General features: G+C 37.9%; 1 protein-coding gene and 1 pseudogene across 2 annotated transcripts in view; both read right to left on the reverse strand.

Annotated features, from left to right (window-relative positions):
* Positions 1 to 1,993: 1,993 nt before the first annotated feature.
* On the reverse strand, positions 1,994 to 2,558 carry LOC110212294 (TLE family member 5 pseudogene; annotated as a pseudogene).
* Positions 2,559 to 6,919: 4,361 nt separating this feature from the next.
* The window catches only part of CLINT1 (clathrin interactor 1), a 65,200-nt gene continuing 52,110 nt past the window's right edge, over positions 6,920 to 20,009 (reverse strand). The window contains exons 9-12 of one of the 2 annotated variants that reach the window (XM_020992372.2): positions 14,673 to 14,747; positions 11,584 to 11,876; positions 9,439 to 9,643; positions 6,920 to 8,651 (exon numbers count right to left, since the gene is read on the reverse strand). In XM_020992372.2, coding sequence (XP_020848031.1) covers positions 8,305 to 8,651; positions 9,439 to 9,643; positions 11,584 to 11,876; positions 14,673 to 14,747 — 920 coding nt within the window. In that variant the 3' untranslated portion in view covers positions 6,920 to 8,304. The remainder of the gene's footprint in view (positions 8,652 to 9,438; positions 9,644 to 11,583; positions 11,877 to 14,672; positions 14,748 to 20,009) is intronic. The other variant, XM_020992373.2, reaches the window with a different exon arrangement.

A 20,009-nucleotide genomic window follows, 5' to 3' on the forward strand; every position in this document is an offset into this window, starting at 1 on the left:
GCAGCTGTATTGTAATGAAAAGTATGCTGTCTGTGGAATCACAAGACCTGGGTTCAAGTCCTAGCACCACCATTTACTAGCTGTATGACCTTAGGAATATCATTTTACTTCTCTTTCAGTATTCTCATCTGTAAAATGAGGGTAAGTTACAGCACTTAGCTTTCATAATAATGAAGAAAACACCCTTTCTAGAAGCATGAACTCTTATTAAATGTGAGCTCTGACTCCTAGATATTAAATGACAGGAAGCTCACCTTTTTACCTATCTGTATCAAATGCAAAAATCATGGTAGTGGACATTGACTCTTAAAGAAATATGGGGGCAGCTAGGTGGCACAATGGATAAAGCTCAAGCCTTGGAGTCAGGAGGACCTGAGTTCAAATCCAGCCTCAGATACTTAACACCTGCTAGCTGTGTGACCCTGGGCAGGTCACTTAACCCCGATTACCTCACCAAAAAGAAAAAAAAAAGAAATATATATTACATTTATTACATATTATTGCATTAAATCAACCATAGTTCTCCCAATCAATTCTGAATAATTGTGATAAAATTGAATCCAACAATAAATCTAATTTTATACCCTTTCATCATGTCAAATATTTGCCAACAAAGAGTTTCTGATTACTCAAGTTGTTCTGGGTTGGCATCTGTCAGTTGAGGACTTTGCATTGCCTGGGTTTGAGCTACTGACTTGTGGAAAATCACATATCCACACTTCACCAAAATAACCAAAACTGGAATCCTTAATAAATTAGGAACCTAATGTTTGTTTGCCTCACAAGGCACTCTGAGCTGGCAACCTTTACAGAATCCGAATATTCTATGCAAACACTTCAGGGCTTACTGAAAACAATGTTAGTTTTCAAGCCTTCATTGAATGTCCACTGAGCATCAGACTGGCTCACACTGGACATGTGGGGACAAAGTGAGACATCTCAGGGGGAAAAAAAAAGAAAGAAATCTCTGCTTTTACAAAACTTGTTTTTAATTTGAGATTTAAGATCTCAGGGATGATCACTTTTTAGTCTGTGAAACTGGCACAAAACTCATCATCTCATATCAGGATTATTATAAGGGAACTGTTGGGTTTTTTTAAGTTTAAGAGGAAAAAATAGAATTTCTGAGAACATTTACTTAACATATATTGAGTATCATAAAACTTTTTACTGGGTTGCCATGATGAAATAAGTCATCACCAACTGGACAGCCAACTGAAACAAAGACTCATCTGTTTATCTGGGCAACTAGGAGGTGCAGCAGATAGAGTTCCAGGCCTGGAGTCAGAAAGACTCATCATTCTGAGTTCAAATCTGTACTCAGACACTCACTAAGCTGTGTGACCTTTAGCAAGTCATTTTTTTATTTTTTTTAAATTTTTTTGTTTGTTTTTGTTTTTTGGTTGGGCCATGGGGGTTAAGTGACTTGCCCAGGGTCACACAGCTAGTAAGTGTTATGTGTCTGAGGCCGGATTTGAACTCAGGTCTTCCTGAATCCAGGGCCACCTAGCTGCGCCTGCAAGTCATTTTTTTTAAAAAGCAGGCAAATGGCCAGAGAGGAAAGGAGGAGGGGGACAGGGTAGAGCCTCTAAATGGGGGGGATGGAGGAGAGGAACCAGGGTGGCTGGCATCCATGACTGCATGCAGTACCAGAAAGGGACTGGGGAACTGCTGTACTGAGTGCACAGCAAACAGGTCAACGGGGATGGAGGAGCAGGAAACAGGGGGTCAGTTATATAGATGCACAGGGAAGGGGGGCATGTGCTTGGAGCTAAGGTGGGTTTATTGTTTTATTCCCTTCCGACCCAGTCTAGTCCCATTCATACCCCAAGGGATTTAGGGGAAGGGGGAAGGGACTAGCAGGGGCAGGGAAATGGTCAAAGCTATGGGGCAGGGGGTGACATCTTAGATGAGCCAGTTGGCACTGAGGTGCCAGGGTTCCAGCAGCTGCCATCAATACCAAGCCTCTCCCCCCCCACCCCGTGCTGTGCTTCTAATCTGACTTGTTACCGTCGTCGTCCTGGTGGGCATCCCCATCATGCCTGTTCTGTCCTTATTATAGAGGTGGGCCAGAGAGCCCAGGGCAGAAAGGGAGAAGTGGCCAGTGCCTGTGCTGACAGCTGGCGGCAATGGAGGCTGCAGGCCTGTGGGCAGAGAAGCCAGGGGCAGGGCCAGAGCCTGGAGCTGCTACGGATGATGGAGTTCAGTCCAGAGCGGTTACCTGCCTGGCAGGCTCAATCGCCCCCAACACCCGCTTTTGGCGCTCTTGTGAAAGGTAGGCCAAGACTTGAGCACAAATTCCACAGAGCCTTGACGATTTCAGCCTGTTTGTGCATTTCAGTGCTGAGGCCATAGGACATCTCCTAATACACGATGCAGTGACGCTGCATCTCCTACTTCTCACTGGCCAGCTTGTCATACTCCAGTTTCAAGCTGTGGTACTGAGCTTGTAGGAGCTGAAACTCATCTTTGATCTGGTCACAGGAAGCTGAGATTGTGAACTTGAGCTGCTGGGGCAGGTGTCAGGAGCCCAGGTGCCTGCTTTGTGGAAACATCATGTCACTTGTCAGGAGTGGGGGGATCAGGGAAGAGCGGGAGGGCTGTGGGCTGTGGGCTGAAGGAAGGCAGAGGCTGCTGCAGAAATAGCACACTGCAGGGTGACATGTCCAGGGTCACACACACGAGACTTTGCCTCAGTTTCCTCATCTGTAAAATGAGCTGGAGAAGGAAATGGCAAACCACTCCAGTAGCTTTGCCAAGAAAACCCCAAACGGCATCATGAAGAGTTGGACATGATTGAAAAATAATTAAACAAAAATAATTTATCTATCTATCTAAATCTTATTCTCATTAATATTTTTGTTTCCCATCATTCGCAAATATATCCATTCTCTCTTCCCCAGCCTAGCCCTTGTAACAAAGATTTAAAAAGACGGAAAAAAAGTTAATAAAGTATATGCAACATTCTATACCCATAATTCCCCTCTTCTTCAAAGAGAGGATGGAGGTACATTTCCTCAATTTCTCTTGAAGCCTATCTTTTTAAATGTCAACATTCTTCCATCGCTGCTGCCTGGCTATGAGTTATAGAACGGTATACAGTCTGAGGATCACCCAAAGGAAAATGAGGAGGCACACCGGGGCGTGAGCAATCTGCCACACACTGAATTACGAAGAAATAGTTTAAAGGATGTGATCAAAGAAATGTATAAGTGAAAAAAAATTGGCTGATCACATAGCAAGAGCAAGGAACAAAGTATCAAACTGGGATGAAAAAAGACATTTAGAATTTTGCAATTCACCAATATGTGAATATTAGTTCATTTAAAAGCCAAAGTGGTTCAGACACTTTACTCTTTAGTTTTTCAAAGCCAATGAGGAATCATCATTCCATGATCAGGAGCCTTCATCAAAGTCCTACTGACTGCCTCATTGCAGTGGAGAGTAGGTGACAGTTGAATTTCCAAGGGCTAGGTCGACAGATTCCATGTTCTGACAGGGTCTACTGAGCTGCAGAATCTTTGAAAACAAGCCCAAGGCAGACTGTCAGTGGACTAGTCCGGCTAAGTCTGAGGAGGCTCATCACCTGTCTCTTGTGATGGATTTTTTTTCTGCTACCCCAAGACCACCCAGTAAGATAGAGTGGTGACCTGTGTTAATAAAGGGAGTGCCTACAGTAATAAAATCATAGAACCTTGGAACATTTGAGTCTCTATCAGTCATTTATCTATTACACATCAATTGCAACACATGAGCAAAAGTCACTAGTATTCAAAATGTAATCATCAGGCATTATTTAGGTTTTGATATCCAATAGCTAGGCAGAAATTCCACATGTAAATCATCATGCCTGAGCCTGAGGGTCAGAACATAACACTTCACCTAATGTACCCCAAGTCAAGGGCAGCTAGGTGGCACAGTGGATAGAGCTGTTCAGCCTAGAGGCAGGAAGACTCATCTTTCTGAGTTCAAACTCTGGTCTCACTTGCTAACTGTGTGACCCTGGGCAAGTCACTTAACCCTGTTTGCCTCAGTTCCACACCCATAAAATGAGCTGGAGAAGGAAATGGCAAACCACTCCAGTATCCATGCCAAGAGAACCCCAAATGGAGACCCATGAACGAAACTAAGAACAAAAGTTCTTGACACACATTTCCACCAGATAGGGAACTTTACCTTTCTACAAACAAGTACTTAAGGTTTATTTAACAAATTATAGCTCCTTTACACCATTCTTTCATATTACAAAATGCTTTATTCATAAATGATTGCCTTGGTAAGTTTGCAGTGGCAAGGATTAGCATTTGACCTATAAATACAACCTGTAGAAAACCCCACTTCTTTCAAAACAGTTGCTGATTTACAGATGAAACCGACACAGTTGGAGAGCAGTGATGATTAATTCCAAATAAAGATTTTTTAAAAAAAAATCATTTAAGAAACAGAAACTTGTCATGGTAATATTTTTAACATGGAAAATTTATGTGAACAGAGTGTGGGAAGACCTGAACTCAGGAAGACCAGAGTTCAAATCTTGCCTCAGAGATTTATTAGCTGTGTGACCCTGGGCAAGTCATTTAATTTGACTTAACCAATGCCAGACTACGCCCGAGTTGAGATTCAAACCCAGATCATCGGGATCTTCATGTGATTCATTTATATTTCACTACAATGTATTGCCTTTCAATAAAATTTCTCTCAGCTAGAGAGTCATTAAGTCTTTAAAAATGTTTTATCGGTGTTTCATTTTTTTCACATCAGTTTCCTCCAATATCCGTCCTCGTCCCCCTCCCAGAGAGCCATTTCATATAATAGAACCTTTCTAAAGACAAAGAGGAAATGAGTACTAACAGATCAATATGTTGACAAAGTCTGAAAACGTGGGCAATGTACACTAATGGACCTCCCACCTCTGCAAATGTGAGTGGGAGATACGTGCAGACGTATCTTCTCTCTTCCCATTTTTGTTGTAGTCACTGCATATACTGTTTTCTTGGCTCTGCTTATCTCCTGTTATCAGTTCATGTAGGTCTTTCCATGCTTCTCTTCATTCATCACATATATCATTTTTACAGCACAGTAATATTTCATTATAATGTACCATGCTATTTCCTGTAACCTTGAGCAAGCCATTTAACTACTTCTCTAGGTCCACTTTCATTTATCTGTCAAACAAAGGATTGGACTAGATGAGCTGAGGTCTCTTTAACGATAGCTAACATTTACATAGCGCTTATCATATATGTGTCGTGTGCTGTTCTAAGCATTTTACAATTACTTTCTCCTTTGTTCCTCACAACAACTCTGAGGGGTATATGCTGTTATTAACCCTCTTTTAAAGAGGAGGAAAATGAGGCAAACAGAGGTTAAGTGAACTGTGCAGCAATGCAGCTAGTCTGAAGTCAGTTTTAAACTCGGGTCTTCTCGTCTCCAGCCCCACAGAAAAGCATGGTAGTTCCATAATACAGTACTCTGAAGACATATGGTTACTGAAACCAAATGAGAAGATGTAAGGGAAATAGAAGTCTAGAAAAGGTAAACTACAATGACAAGGAGAACTGGTATGAACTCCTTGTATGAAGGCAGATAAAAAAGTATGTTCTTCTAGTCTGGAAACAACTTGGACCAAAGTCAAACCACAAATGGGGTCAATAAAGTGAAGAGATTTGTTCAAGTGAAGAGGCATTCCTGAAAACTTCAGGTTACAAAGTACTTCTTACAGCAGGTAATAAGTTTATTTAATTATTACTTCAAGAAGTTGTAGAAGATGAAAGGATGAACTTTCAAGAAAGAGATTTCTTGAAATAAATGCACAGAAATTCTGAAATGAAAGGGACAAACTTCACTCTGTCCCGTTCACTCCCTCATTTTAAAGGAGAGGAGCCAAACCCTGAATCGGTCTAGCCCCTTCCCTTCCCACTACATCATGAGAAGTCCTAAGAATGTCAATTTATAATTGGAAGCTAGAGATGGCTGTTGGAAATTTGGGGGGTGAGGGCAAGAATGTGCTCGACTTTTTAAGACTGGTAACAGGGAAGACAGGCCACCAAATATTTCTTGATGCCAATTTCAAAAACAGAATGCTGGATTGTATAAATCATGGGGTTTGACCCCATGTGGCAATTCTTGTCCTGTGGGGCCAATAACATTTAAGAAAAAAGAAAGGTACAGAAAGCCAGCAAATGGTATTTTCATGTTCATAAAAACTGAAATGTGATATGTGTCTACTTCTGGACTCAGGAGAGGTCTTTCAGAAAGACATGGCATATTTTCTCTAAATCAATTAAACCTGACTTACTGAAAATGCTGTTTCTTTTGGGTATGAGATATCTGGGAATAAAAACTTAACTTACTTCCTCTGACAACTGCATGCTGCTGAAGGTTGGAGGTGTAACAATAGTCAATCTAAAGCTTAACCAAAAAAAACAAAAAAGGAACGGATCCCCCACCCCTCCAATTTATGGATTTAAAAAAAAAATCAGCAACGAGTTCTCCTACCCTACCACTAGAGCCTGGCTTGATTACTTTGAAGTAACAACACTTGAAAGCTCCTATTCTTTGAAACTAATTTAAACACACTGAATTGTTGAAAGATTAAAAACCGCAGTCAGCTAATTACACTCTCTCTCATCTCTTATTCAGCAAATGAATCACTTTTCATTACCACTTAGCTGAAGTACATGAATTTCTGCCTAATTAGAAATGTTGTAGATGGAGCATTAGCAAGACTGGAGCAGGTCAGGTTATCTTTGCTGCTTCATTTTTAATTCCTAACAGTAGAGTCATATAGGAAAGGATGGAGAGAAGTCATTAAACAATTTTAAATTATTTATAAAAATTACTTTGCCCAAATTATAATTATTTTTTCCCCAAACAGTCTCAAATGTCAAACAGAATGAAGGAAAAAGCGGTTCAACAATGATTTTAATGAATATTTTAATGTTATGTATAACAGAACATTATGAATACAATGGGAACAAAGTTTTATCAATTTAATAAAAAAGAAATCCAACATAAAGAGGGGGAGGTAATAATTTGATACCTATATTATAGTGTTTATTTTCAATATTATTATTCCCAACTTGTGGGTAAAACAATTCATTTTGCATTCCAAACTCTAGAATCATGATTTTCATGTGATCTTAATGCAGAATTATAGCAGGAAAACAAAAATGTTTTTTTAATTAATTTCCTTTATTTTCCATTAAATCAATAAAATCTTTGACTGCTACAGGTCTCCTTTAATAATATATATTTAACTCCCGCTACTGGAACCACAGCTTGCAAATGCCATATTTACACCAAAAAACAAACAAAACGAAACCAAAACCAAGTATTGTATAAAATCTAAAAACCAACACTGTTGGGTTTAAACATTTATATTTAACTTAAAAATGTATTAAGGCTTTTTACCTTATTTTTTGAAAAGATGCCCAAAAAAATAAATATTTTTGCTCTGACAAATTTTGCTGTTAACCAATGGCTATGGGGATAGAGCAGAAAGAAGTCCTGCCCATCAATGACTACAAATTGTAAAGAATGCCTACTGAAAATAAAAGATGCTGGAGATCTTTTTGGAAAGGAAACCGTACAACAGCCCCAGAGAAAGCATTTCTCCCAGATCTCCACTGAATGATAATTATAGTGGGAGAACTGGGAGAAGCCCCTTCCATACCTATCACCAACTGCTTCAAAAGATTTGTTATAATAAAAATTTGGATAGTATAGCAGTGTGCCTGGAACATTAGCAAAAGTATATACATTCCAGTTACCTCTGATTTAGCCATAATCACATATGTAAGCCTTTTTTTGGACAAAAATAGATATTTTTATAAAAAACAGATTATCAGACTTGAATGACTTCAACTATGGACTCAAAAGCGGTAGGAAAAGCAACGGGTCCAATTATGACAAGGCGATTCAGGGACAGAAAAATCAAGTTCATCAGGTAAAAGAAAAGTATAAAATTAGAGATTCAAACAGATTTGTTCAGCCCTATTTCAGTCTTTCCACAAATTACAATGAAATTGCTTATGTAATTTATAAAGGCTTCTGATGGTCTCACTACAAAACATGGTCTAGGCTCATTGGAAAAAATAATTATACTGCCTTGTCTGAAGTGCCCTGGCCTGTCCATCTGGAACACTAGATATTTCACTTTTACAAAAAAGCCTTTTTGGTTTTTTTATGCAGGTTCATTTTTAGTAATTGATAAAAGAAAAGGGTACTGATCAGCATTTTCCACCCCAACATCACCTCTCTGCAGCTAAAAATCCTTCATTCAATCTGGTTCTTTATAGACTCTTATTTGCTAAAGTTGGCAAAATTTGCAAAGGCATCTTGCTTGGGTTGTACAGTTCCAGAAGCCATGGCCAGACTGGGCACTCCCATGCCCATTGTGCCTGTCAATCCCAGCCCCGCAGTTGGCATTCCCATGTTCACATTCATTCCCATCATTCCCTGGTTCATCATAGGAGCATTTCCAAGAGAGGCAATGCCCATTGTGCCAGTCATCACACTAGGCATGCCCACAGGCATGGGTCCTCCCATCAATGTATTGGTCTGAGGCCGGACAGGGATCATATTCGGTGGTGAGCTTAGGTTCACAGCTCCAAAGCTTTGGGTCATCACATTCATAGGCTGTTGCATATCTATGGGAAGAAAAAAGTTTATTGTCTTAAAGTTTCCACACAGAAGCAGAGTGGAAGAAGCCAAAGTAAAAACACAAAATTCCTTTGGAAATACTTTGTAAGGGCAGCTAGGTGGCGCAGTGGATAGAGTATCCAGCCTAAAGTCAGGAAGACTCATTTTTGTGAATTCAAATCTGGCCTCAGACACTTACTAGCTGTGTGGCCCAGGGCAAGTCACTTAACACCATTTGCCTTAGTTTCCTCACCTATCAAATGAGCTGGAAAAGGAAATGGCAAACCACTCCAGTATCTTTGTCAAGAAAACTTCAAATAGGGTCACAGAGAGTCAAACACAATTGAAAACAACTAGACAACTAAAGTTGGTAGAAAAGGCAGAACTTGGAAGTCTTCTGTTCCCAGCTAATCAGATGCTATTTTGTGGCTCCTGGCCCAGTTTTCCCCAAACAGTATTGTAGATGGAAGGGGAAAGAAGAAAACACGTGAGCCCCACTGTAACCATTGTTACCTAACCTCTTACTGGGTCCATACTAACAAAAGCTGTCAAGGTGAGAGCAGGAAAAGAAGTCATTTAATGTGATGGGAATAGACAATACGTGGCAGCAAAGGGAAGCCGTGTTTTAGGAGAGACTGTAGCTGGGCTGGCTCTGCAATTAAAGTAAGAGACTTCATGGCCTGAAGTGTTTTTGACATGGAAACCAGTCACAGCGCTGGCAGGAGGATTGTAGAGTAAAAGACGCACGGGAAGGGAACAATTCGAAGTTAAGGTGAAAGGGTCAGTGTCACTTACTCTGTTGCTGGATCATTGTGTTCAGAGACGGCTGCTGGGGTTTGGAAGGCTGCAGACCAGGTAGTAGGTTGTCCAGGCTAATGTTGACACTGGGGTCCGACCACGTAGATGGCAGGGTTTTGCTGACTGATTTCTGGACCATATCTGTATTCTGATTATAGAGAGGATTAGGCTTCTGCAGCACTGTGCTAACATTTTGTAAAGGCTGGAAAAAAGAAAAATGCTCTAAAAACTAAGCCTCTTCTCCATCGACACTATATGGGAAAATCAGAAAGTTGGATCACGTAGTAGTTTTGTCAAAAAGAAAGCACCACTATGTCAGACTTTCAAATGAAGCCCCTGGAACCAAAGACCAATGACAACTGCTTTATGTGAGTTTGTAAATTTTCTAAAAGTTTACATCCGTAGAGAGCTTTGGAGTTTATAAAGCAATTTCCTTATCAACCTTTTAAGCTACAAGTGTAAGAAGGGAGCAACTGACATGCACAGGTTAGTAAGTTTGCCAGCTAAGAAGTAGCAAAGCTGGCCCTGAAATCAAGATTCTGACTCATCTTTCCCTCTTTAATGACATTTTAAAATTGCATCTACACTACAAAATTAATAATCAGTTCCAACTTTGTGTGCTAATTTCTGGTGGAAAATGCCACCTTTATGACCCAAATTACCTGTTGATTAAAGAGACTATCCACAAAGAACCACACAATGTTAGTGAGGGGAGGGGCTTAGGCCAGAACCTGCATTTTAAAAGAAACTGAGGTCCAGGGTAGTCTGCCTCTCATGGTGAGTTAATTCAAGGCCCTTTCTACTACACATTGAGTACTCTCAAGGGTTACTACCAGCTACAGGGTGTGCCATACTTTAAGAAAATGTTTTTCATGAAAATATGAACTTTAACTTAGGTGTGTTCTCAAAAAGTAACCTAATTATTCCCCTTTAAAATAAGAAGGGTGAGAAATATATATGGTGCTCTGAATGCATCTATTATATTTTTCTGTAATTAATTCAAGGGAAAGGAGGTCATCCTTAGAGACCAGTCTGAGACAGAAAGGTAGGAAGACAATAGGGAAAATATACCTAAAAATATAAAAGACACAGGTATTAATGCAGAACTGACATTTAGCTTTAATTCACACTGCAAAAAGTTTAGGAGACTGTGTGCTTGGGAGAGGTTTTATGTGGTTCCAGAAAAAAAACCTGTTTGCTCACAGAGAGAGAATGTTCTCTATCCTGTTGGTGAGGTCTTTTTCAGCACCGTCCCACCTTCCTTGTCCTATTTCCTACCACCCAGCATTGTAATTTATTTTTTCAGTTCAATTTCTGTATCCAGCAGCGGTCACCTCTTTATGTTCTTTGTTCTCTTCCTGTATCCTAATACTTGGAGGAGTAAAACCTGGACACTGAAATTGGTAGTCAGCATCACAAAAACATTTGCTCAAGAGCCAAAGTCATAAAATTATCAAGTTTCCCACTCAAATGTTACCAACCTCTTAGCCTGTACTTATTTCAAAACTAATCATTCTTGATGTAGTAACATATGTGTGTGTGTGTATTTTATATATATATATATATATGAATAAAAAATGAAAAAACAACCCTCCTAAACCTTCTATTTTCACTTCATTCACATAAATGACCTAAGAAATTCTGAAAGAGAAACAGCTAAATAAACAAAGAGTTGACCAATATATGGTAGACTCAATCCATGAGATGAATGTTCACTTGCATGATACCATTTGGAGAAAATATTTTCTAAATTATTATAAATATTTTAAAAATAAACTTGTCCTCAAAATTAATTTTAACACCTCAGAGAGATAATGATGATCCACTTAAGTTTTGGTTTTTAAGAACACAGTGGAAAATTTTAGTGTATGTTATGTATGTGATGTATAAATAGAATGAAATTACTTTCATTTTTTTCCATCAAAAGTGGCATGCCTCAGTATGCTTCTTCATTCAAAATGAGTTCATTACCTTCTAAACCACCTTTACATTAACATTCTTAGTTTGGAAAACTGAAAAACACACTAGTTTCATTAAGTTGAAAATACAGAGAAGATGATTCAATATCTCCTGAGCTGCTGACTTTTCTTTTCTTCTGGGGGGAGGGGTGAAGAGACAAAGCACAGGTGGGACTGGACTTACCTGTGATCGTGACATGGGTAAACCAAGGCCCACTGTATTAGTGCTCATCATAGAGAAATTCATACTTTGGGAAGATGTCATGGTTCCTTGGGAGGAGCCCATTAAATCAAACAGATCTGAAGTATTTGAGGCTGCTGGAGGCTGACTCAGAGCTGGTTGTGAGCTACTGAAGAGTTCCACAGTTGGCTGGGAGGGGCTACTGAAAAGCTCTCCACTAGAAGCCATGGGACCAGAAGAAGCTTGGTTGAAGGCACTCCAGTCACCAAAGTCTCCATTCCCACTTGTTGCTGAACCTAGTAGGGGAAGGCAGTGGGGAGAGAAGAAAGGTAAGAGACTTTTTGAAAGGCACAGAACAGATGCAACACTCTGTGAACTGAAACAAATGAGAGCTGATTTGTGTCCATCCAGATTAACATCTGCAGGTACAATCTCCATCTGGACTTCCTTCTCTCTCATAAATATTCCATGAGTTTTAACAAGGTAGCAATGAAAAAAAAAAAAGAAACTCTTACATAGAAAGTAAAATCTATGTTTGACAGGTCTTCAGGTGACACACTTCTGAAATGATAGTGAAAGAGGTTCCCTTCAGCCAAGTTTACAAACTAAAAGTGCTTCTAGCTAGATGATAATGGTGTGTGCAGGCTGAGATTGTCAAAAAGGAAGAAGAGATTTTTCAGTCAGTTCTAAAATGACTGAACTTTTTCCAGGGAATACCAGTATTGAGAGAGAGAGAGAGAGAGAGAGAGAGAGAGAGAGAGAGAGAGAGAGAGAGAGAGGGAGAGAGAGAGAGAGAGAGAGAGAGAGCGAGCGCCTGGTAAGAGGCAACAAATGCTTTGAAAAACTATTGATATTTCATAGGACTGACTCTCTAGGAAACCAAGCTATTTAGAACATCTAAAACAACACCATTAAGTTAATGAAATTCAATTAATAGAGGAACAAAATAACAGAATAACAAGACAAAGAAACCAGTAAAATTAAGAGTATTCAGACTATCTATAGCACCTTCTAACTTACTTGGCCATTTCTTCAACGCTAGCACATTTTGCACCAAGTCATGATGTGGTAGCAATGCTAACTCATCCTGTTTCTTGCTTTAACTTGGTTGCAGTATCAATTTTTAGAGAAAATCTTTCAAGAGGCAACATTAAAAAAAGCAAATTAAAAAAACTGTTCCTTTAAAATAGATTTATAGTTTTAAAGCTGAAAATAAAGCTTTGTATGGAACATTTAATTCACAGTTAAGATCTGCTGTGGGCAAACGCATAATAACTAAGGGAACACCTTTCTCCTTTCAGTAAGTAGACAGCAAATTTTTCTTAACTCTCTCTTAAAATAAAGGTATTTAACTGTTCCAAACACCATAGTCTACACTTTCTACAAGTGAGCTGTACATGAGACTATTAAAAGTAAATAAACCTTTGAGAAATGAATTCATTTGCAGCCCCCAAGCACTTTAACAATTTAATTCAAGAAATCCATTACCTCAGGGCCTTCACTAAAGCTAGTCTTTGATCTCTTCTACAAAAAAGGGACTGTATTGGGATATTTCAACCAGTACCACATATTAAAACTTTAAACCCATTTTCGGTAATCTAGATGGATAAAGTAAACACTGAAGGTGCTAATTCTCCACTTATTTGACTAAAGTATGTTTTGGAAAATGGGGAGTGGAAAGGGCAAAAGTTGCTGCCTGTTTATAAAATTTTACCAAAGCTGATTAATCAAGAGAAATATTTCTAGTGGGGCTCTTATTATTCAGAAATGATTGATCACTTCACAAGTCTCTGCCCCTTGCATAATGCTGATCAGGTTAGATCAATCATACTCACACAGGTAAACAAACGTTATCATTTAAACTATGTACATATTCAAATGATGTACACGGCAGACAGGGTCACGTATATTAGAACTTTAAATATTGTAACTAAAGGGGGGCTTAAGACACTTTTTCTGTTCATTTTGATTTTCATGAACTGAAGTCTATTGACTCTTGGTTGTAGACTCAATCATAATTGCCAATGAAACATTGAAGTAATAAATCAAAAGCTCTGGTTTCCCACTAACCTATGTTTCTGGACAGCAGTTACTACCTCTGCTTGAAGCAGCTACTTTGGAGAATAAAGAAACATGTAATTTACTTTATGTTACACATAAATTACATCTCAAACTAAGGAATTCTGTATCTAACTCAGGAATCTTCTCATATCTGCATGGCCAATTATGGGTTTAAAAGAGGGGCAAACTGAAAAAAAAAAGCATACTGCAACTTTAAAAGGATTTTTTGGTAAAGAGTCTAGGTCATTAGACCATTACTAAAAAGCAGAACAATCTTTCATAAAGATTTTACTAGGACACATCTTTAAACAAATATTTAAACCATCTCCATATCTGTTTGCCCCTTCTTTTCACTGCTTATTCCTTGCCCTCTCCTCGGACAGCTGCATCTCTTTCTTTCTCTAAGCAGACTTAGAAAGGGACCTACTACGGCAGCCTTGTATCACCACTTCCTCCTTTTGGGACGTCAAAAAGAGGTTCTCAAAACATTCTAGGGCTATTTTAAGGTTCCTGCATCATGAAGTTTCAGCCTAGACAGTTATATTTTGTAGTAATTTATTTAAATAGCTAAATTATTAAAGAGTTTGAGCTCAGCAGTTCATATCAGTCTTGATTTATCTGAGAGTTCTTCTGGACAAAAAGAGACTACCTTCTAAACTACACCACAACCACAAGGCTGGCATAAACACGGACTGGACTTCAATGCTTGATTTGACTCCTCCACTGCTCCCAAAATGAGGATATTATGTATAACTTGACACTCAGTAATTCCAAGAAAAGGCAACTGACCTGAATTACAATTTTTCTCCAAACCAAAAGGCATTTTTATAAATAAGAGATTTATTCAACAGTACAACAGTATGAATCATTTGCCAAATTTTACTTTTCATCCTAAATGCGCTTATGAGCGAACAGGAAGTCACACATACAAGAGATGGAAAAAAAACCAAAACTCTGAGGGGGAATTTAAAAAGGAAAAAAATTCTTTAACTTAACCCTTTAGTGACATAGTCAATAAACTCTTATCATACCTTGTGAAGGGAAGTTTCCTGATGCAGCAGCTGATCCAAAGTCAGCAAACCCTCCAAACAGATCAGCTGATCCGCCTGGAAATTATGGCCAGAGAAAAAGTAAACATTACCTTCAAATAAGAGGCAGTAATTCCAAAGCCATTCTTAAGATCTTCATTTTTAGAATAGAAAAAAAAAAACAGACCCCTCTCCCCATAATGCTTAAAAGCAAGAGTTAACCAACATTAGTTTGCACGACACCACAATGGTTCTCCTAAGTAACTAGTGCCACTCAATTCTATTTCTCGTGAAATAAAATGCACCATTCTGGGTGTTAAAGTCATTACATTAAAAAAAAAACCACCAAGCTAGGGATGCCATAAAAAGGTGAAATTATTCTGCTATTAAAATCGGAATCTGATTGGGTTAAAAACCAAAACACATAACAAATGGGGAATATCAAAGCCCTAATGCTTCAGGGAGATTAATTTTTAGCACGAAAATTCTGGTCCACATATTGTCAAAATGTTAACCTTAAAAATATCAGGATTCATTTTTCTGATGTTTCAAGGGCAAAGTGATGCTCATTTTAAAACTAAAGTACTTAAAAAAAAGAGTCCAAATCACAAATCTATAAATATATAGCTCAAATAATGCAACACCTAATTTTTAAAATTCTTGTTTGTAAATTTGTGCCAAATTTAATTTCTAGCAACAGTTTCAACTGAAATGTATCCTTTCAAGTTACACTATTATAGTGAACATTTCTTTCTCCATTTCTGTTTTAAACTTTCTAATCGGCTGACCTAAATTCTGAAATGGCTGCCCTTATTTTTGTTTGTCCTCAAAGAATTCACCTCATAACAGTCACAACCTTAGACGTAGCAGCAGCTCAATTATTGTGCTTTTAGTGTTATGCGTACATTATATAGGTTACATCACAGCTGCTTAGCCTGCAGTGCTTAGAAACTAGCCAGGTGGGACTGGAACATCTGTGCTGCACTCAAACACCACCAGGGACAACTTCCAACATCTGGTGCCATTTCTGAATTGTCTTATCGCTGCAAGACATTCTGCCCCATCTGCTACACTCAACTGGGTTAATTAAACTAGAACCATCTCCCCTTTTTAATAAATGGCCAGCAGTAATGAAAGGAACAATTCAGTTTCTGATACATGTGTACTTGTATTCCTTTTTAATGCCATTTTATTGTACTCAGCTATCAGCAGGCATAACAAATACCTTTCTCCCTCCCCCAAATGGGATCTAGCATCAACTACAACTAAACTCCTAAAAGATATTAAATCAAAGCTGGAGTCACATTTCTGTACTTTATATATATAGTCTTCAAAGCATAATGTCATTACTACCTTAGTTTTCCCAGTACTTGCACATGCATTACATTATGTGCTAATTAATTAGTAAATTAACCTGATCCATAAATTAATCCAATTTGTTTACATTAATTTAACAGTAATTTAAAAAAACAAACTCGAATATAGGTCAAGGAAAATAACCAATTTAAACTAACAGATTTATTATTGGATGACAGGAACTGTGTTTTTATGATTCCATAGGATCACTGATTTAGAGATGGGAGATGTTAGGGGTCATCCCCTCATTTTACAGGAGGAACTAAAGCTCAGAAAAGCTAAGTGACTTGCCCAATGTCACAGGGAGGAAGTGGAAGAAAGGCTCCAAATCCAGGTCCTGCAACCCCAAAGTCAACACTTTCCCCACTGTACCACACTGTTTTATATTAACAAATGTGAAGAGGAGAACTGTTTTCAATTTCCCCAAATGATGGCCAAACACAATGTATTTTCACTTAAGCACCAGCTCCCCTCAAACTGTGGACTTTAAATTTAAATGCTCCCATGTCCTAAATTAAAGCCCTGAGTAATCCACTTGGTTCATTACACTTTTCCACCTTTTACATAAAGGCCATCCATAAAAGGCATTTGTTGTAGACTCTAAGTATCTCCTCACCTTCTATACCATAAAACAACTGCCCAAATCAAATGCGTTAGAGGAAGCCCAAGTGGACTACCTTTTATAGGAAAGGGCCATCATCACCTCAAAAGGACAGCTGATATCTCTTTCACCTCATAATTATCAAGTGCATTCAGTCCAATTACGATTCTGTTTAGGCTCAACAAAACAAATACTACCTTAAGTTTGATGTTTCAAAGTTTTGAAACCAAAACCTCTTACGTTTCAGTCAAATTTCCTCACTTGCCTGGGAAATCTACCTTTTACCCACACGTGTGGTATAATTCACATAAAAATGATTAAAGCCACCAACATTTTTAAATTCCTTGGGTTGTCCCTGCTAATTTCTTTGAAGAGAATTTTAAAAGCTGTCTTCTGACCCCTCACATTCTTTGTTGATAAGAAAAAATGTTCCCATACTCTATGCAGAAAGTATATATATTGGTCTATCACAAATCAAATGCATGTGAAAGACTGTTAAACTTCACAACATGAGCTATCCTTCAAGATTCCCACATGAGAGCTGTCATTATAAATGAACCATTTCCATCTGCCTTCTCAGGGCAGCAAGAAGGTTATTTACAATCACCAGCTGGTAACATGTCTTTTTTCACAACCCTGTTATACAAAGGAAAAATATAGCCAAACTACATGATGTTTAAAATACAGAGTAAATAACACCTACTTTGAGAAGTATTTTCATCAGCTACATATTAAAACTGATGGCTAAAATAAAACTGTCTATTGCAGGAACACCTGATTTTTGAGTCGGTAACCTGAGAATGCACTAGGTGTTTAATATTAATATTCATGTAAACAACTTCATTCTAAGTCTTGGTTTTGTTAAGGGTTTCACTACAGATATGCACTTAAGTATGTATTTAAATCTCTAAATTATTCATTACTAAAAAATCCTTGGCATAGATATAATGAAAACTAATTTTTGGATACTTTGTAATTTTATGAGGTTGATAAGAGGATTTTATATTATTCTCTTTTTTATAAGAGAAAAGTACGTCAGTAACCTATAATTCCCCCTTGAATCCATAAGCCAACACGCTTTAATGGGCATCTCCCAAATTTGTACTGAGTATATTTTTTCTTTTGAACACCACCAAGCATATAAATTATCTTATATGAGGGCATTCTATGGATCAGTGCTTTAGTTAGTTAAGAGGGACCTTCAGAACTGTTTTTGAAGGAAATGTGATATATTCAGTAAAAGTAAAAGAGGTTCCCCTTTCCATATCTGATGCTTGCTATCTGCCATCTATAAAAGCCACCAAAATATCCCTACGACATAGTTACACATGAAAACATCCCAATATCAGAAAGTTTTCATGGCATCTAGTAATGAATCTTGATGAATGGTTGGGTGTCAGTCTTGTTTTAAACTCAGTGGAACATTTTATAACAGTTTTACCATAGGTATTCTCAAAGATGCTAACAAGTATGAAAACCCCTCTAAAACAGAAAAATTTTTCTTTTTTTCCTCAAAGGAGATAGTCATCTGTAAGCAGCACAGATGCCATATCTACTTAGCTTTTACAGTTCATGCTCTTATTACCTGCAGGATGGCACAAGTATAAGTATAGGCACATCTGCTAAACAGCACCCAAATGGCATCCCACACAGCAATGTTAATGTGACAACTTTCCACACCTTCAGATACATAGGTGAATCTTTTTTCAATAGTAAAGTCAATTTGAAACTGTTTGTATATTATTAAAGCATTTAAACAGAGATCCAGGGCAACTGATAAATTTTCTCATGTGACAAACTGGATTTAAGAAAGACTGAAAAAACAAGAAAAGGGTCTTATACGTAATTTCTAAGACAATTCTTTCATTTTGCTTAATGTGAGAATTTAGAGATTCTATTCAAACTTTCACTAAGTATTAGGGAAAAAAGTTGACATAACTTGAACTATGGTTTCTCTGCCACCATATCTCACTATATTAATAATGATTTCTATTTAACTGGTCAAACTGCTGGTACTTGAGGAAGAAAGCTGCTCAAAGGTTTCTTGCCAAAGAAAGGAAGCATGTTGGTGCTTAAAACTCTCTCTGTTCAACGTAATGAAGGTTATGTTCATCCAACTGACCTTCCTAGGATTGCTCTATCACAAATACACCAGAGGTTACGTGAAAGAAGCTGTTTAACACTTCAATCCAGGAAGTCCAAAATAGTTGCTACTTTGTGACACTAATTCTGTATTAAAGATAAATTTCAATTTAATAATTTTATATATCTATATAAGGAGAGAACTCAAACTTAAAGCACACCCAAAAGAAGGAAAATGAATCATAGGCTAAAATATTTAAGAATTCTTTAGGGTTGCCAAACTAATAATGTTTAATAATTTTAGATCTATATCTATCTAGGGTATGAACATGAAGAAACAAAAAGGCAGAAGCAGAGAGAAGGACAGATGGGAACCTAGACTTTCTAATGCAAACAGGCCAGGTTTATGAATGAAAATACCTTCAGTTATGTCTTCCACTTAACCAGAATGAAAACTGTTTAGCTCAAATCTGCTTTAAATATTAACTGTATTCAAATTGTAGCATTCAGTCTACTTTGGAAGATTATTCATCTCTTTCTTTATCCTATCATCTTTCTTCTTGCTGTCTGAATTTTACTTAACATGTATTTAAAGCAGACTTAGCAAAATATTTGCTTTGCATTAGGAGTTTTACTTGTTGACCTGTCTTCACCAAAACAGTAATTTATTGTACTACAATCATACACACAATCTTAAAAAAGAATAATTTTCCTGAAATCAAATTTTCAAGGTTTTAAAAATATATGAAAGGGGTAGCTAGGTGGTGCAGTGGATAGAGCACTGGCCCTGAAGTCAGGAGGACCCGACTTCAAATCCAACCTCAGACACATAACACTCACTAGCTGTGTGACTCTTGGCAAGTCACTTAACCCCAATTGCCTCACTAAAAAAAAAAAAAAGTTAAAAACACACACACACACACACACACACACACACACACGCACACAAAGGACACTTAGATATAGTAGAGATTTAGAATGAAAGTTAAGATTTTATCTCCATGTACTGAAAAAAACCTACACAGACTGAGGAAATAGTATCGGTGGGCCTCCTTCCTCCAAACTGAACAAAAACTTGCCATGCCTTCTAAACAATGCCTCAAGTTCAAAGAGCCAAAAGAAATTACAATTCTATGGAGGAGCAATAAAACAGGCAGAACCTAGTACTTTATCCTCCTAAAGCAGAAAGAGCTCAATGGTTAGGCAGCTTTATGAAGAAAAGCATTATCCTCTCTCCAAGTCAATTCAGAAAAACTAGAAAGGGACAAATGTGGTCTCAGTGACAAATTCTATTGAGCATA

Source organism: Phascolarctos cinereus, unplaced genomic scaffold (assembly GCF_003287225.1).
Source record: "Phascolarctos cinereus isolate Bilbo 61053 unplaced genomic scaffold, phaCin_HiC Scaffold_2;HRSCAF=192, whole genome shotgun sequence".
NCBI classification, from domain to species: domain Eukaryota; kingdom Metazoa; phylum Chordata; class Mammalia; order Diprotodontia; family Phascolarctidae; genus Phascolarctos; species Phascolarctos cinereus.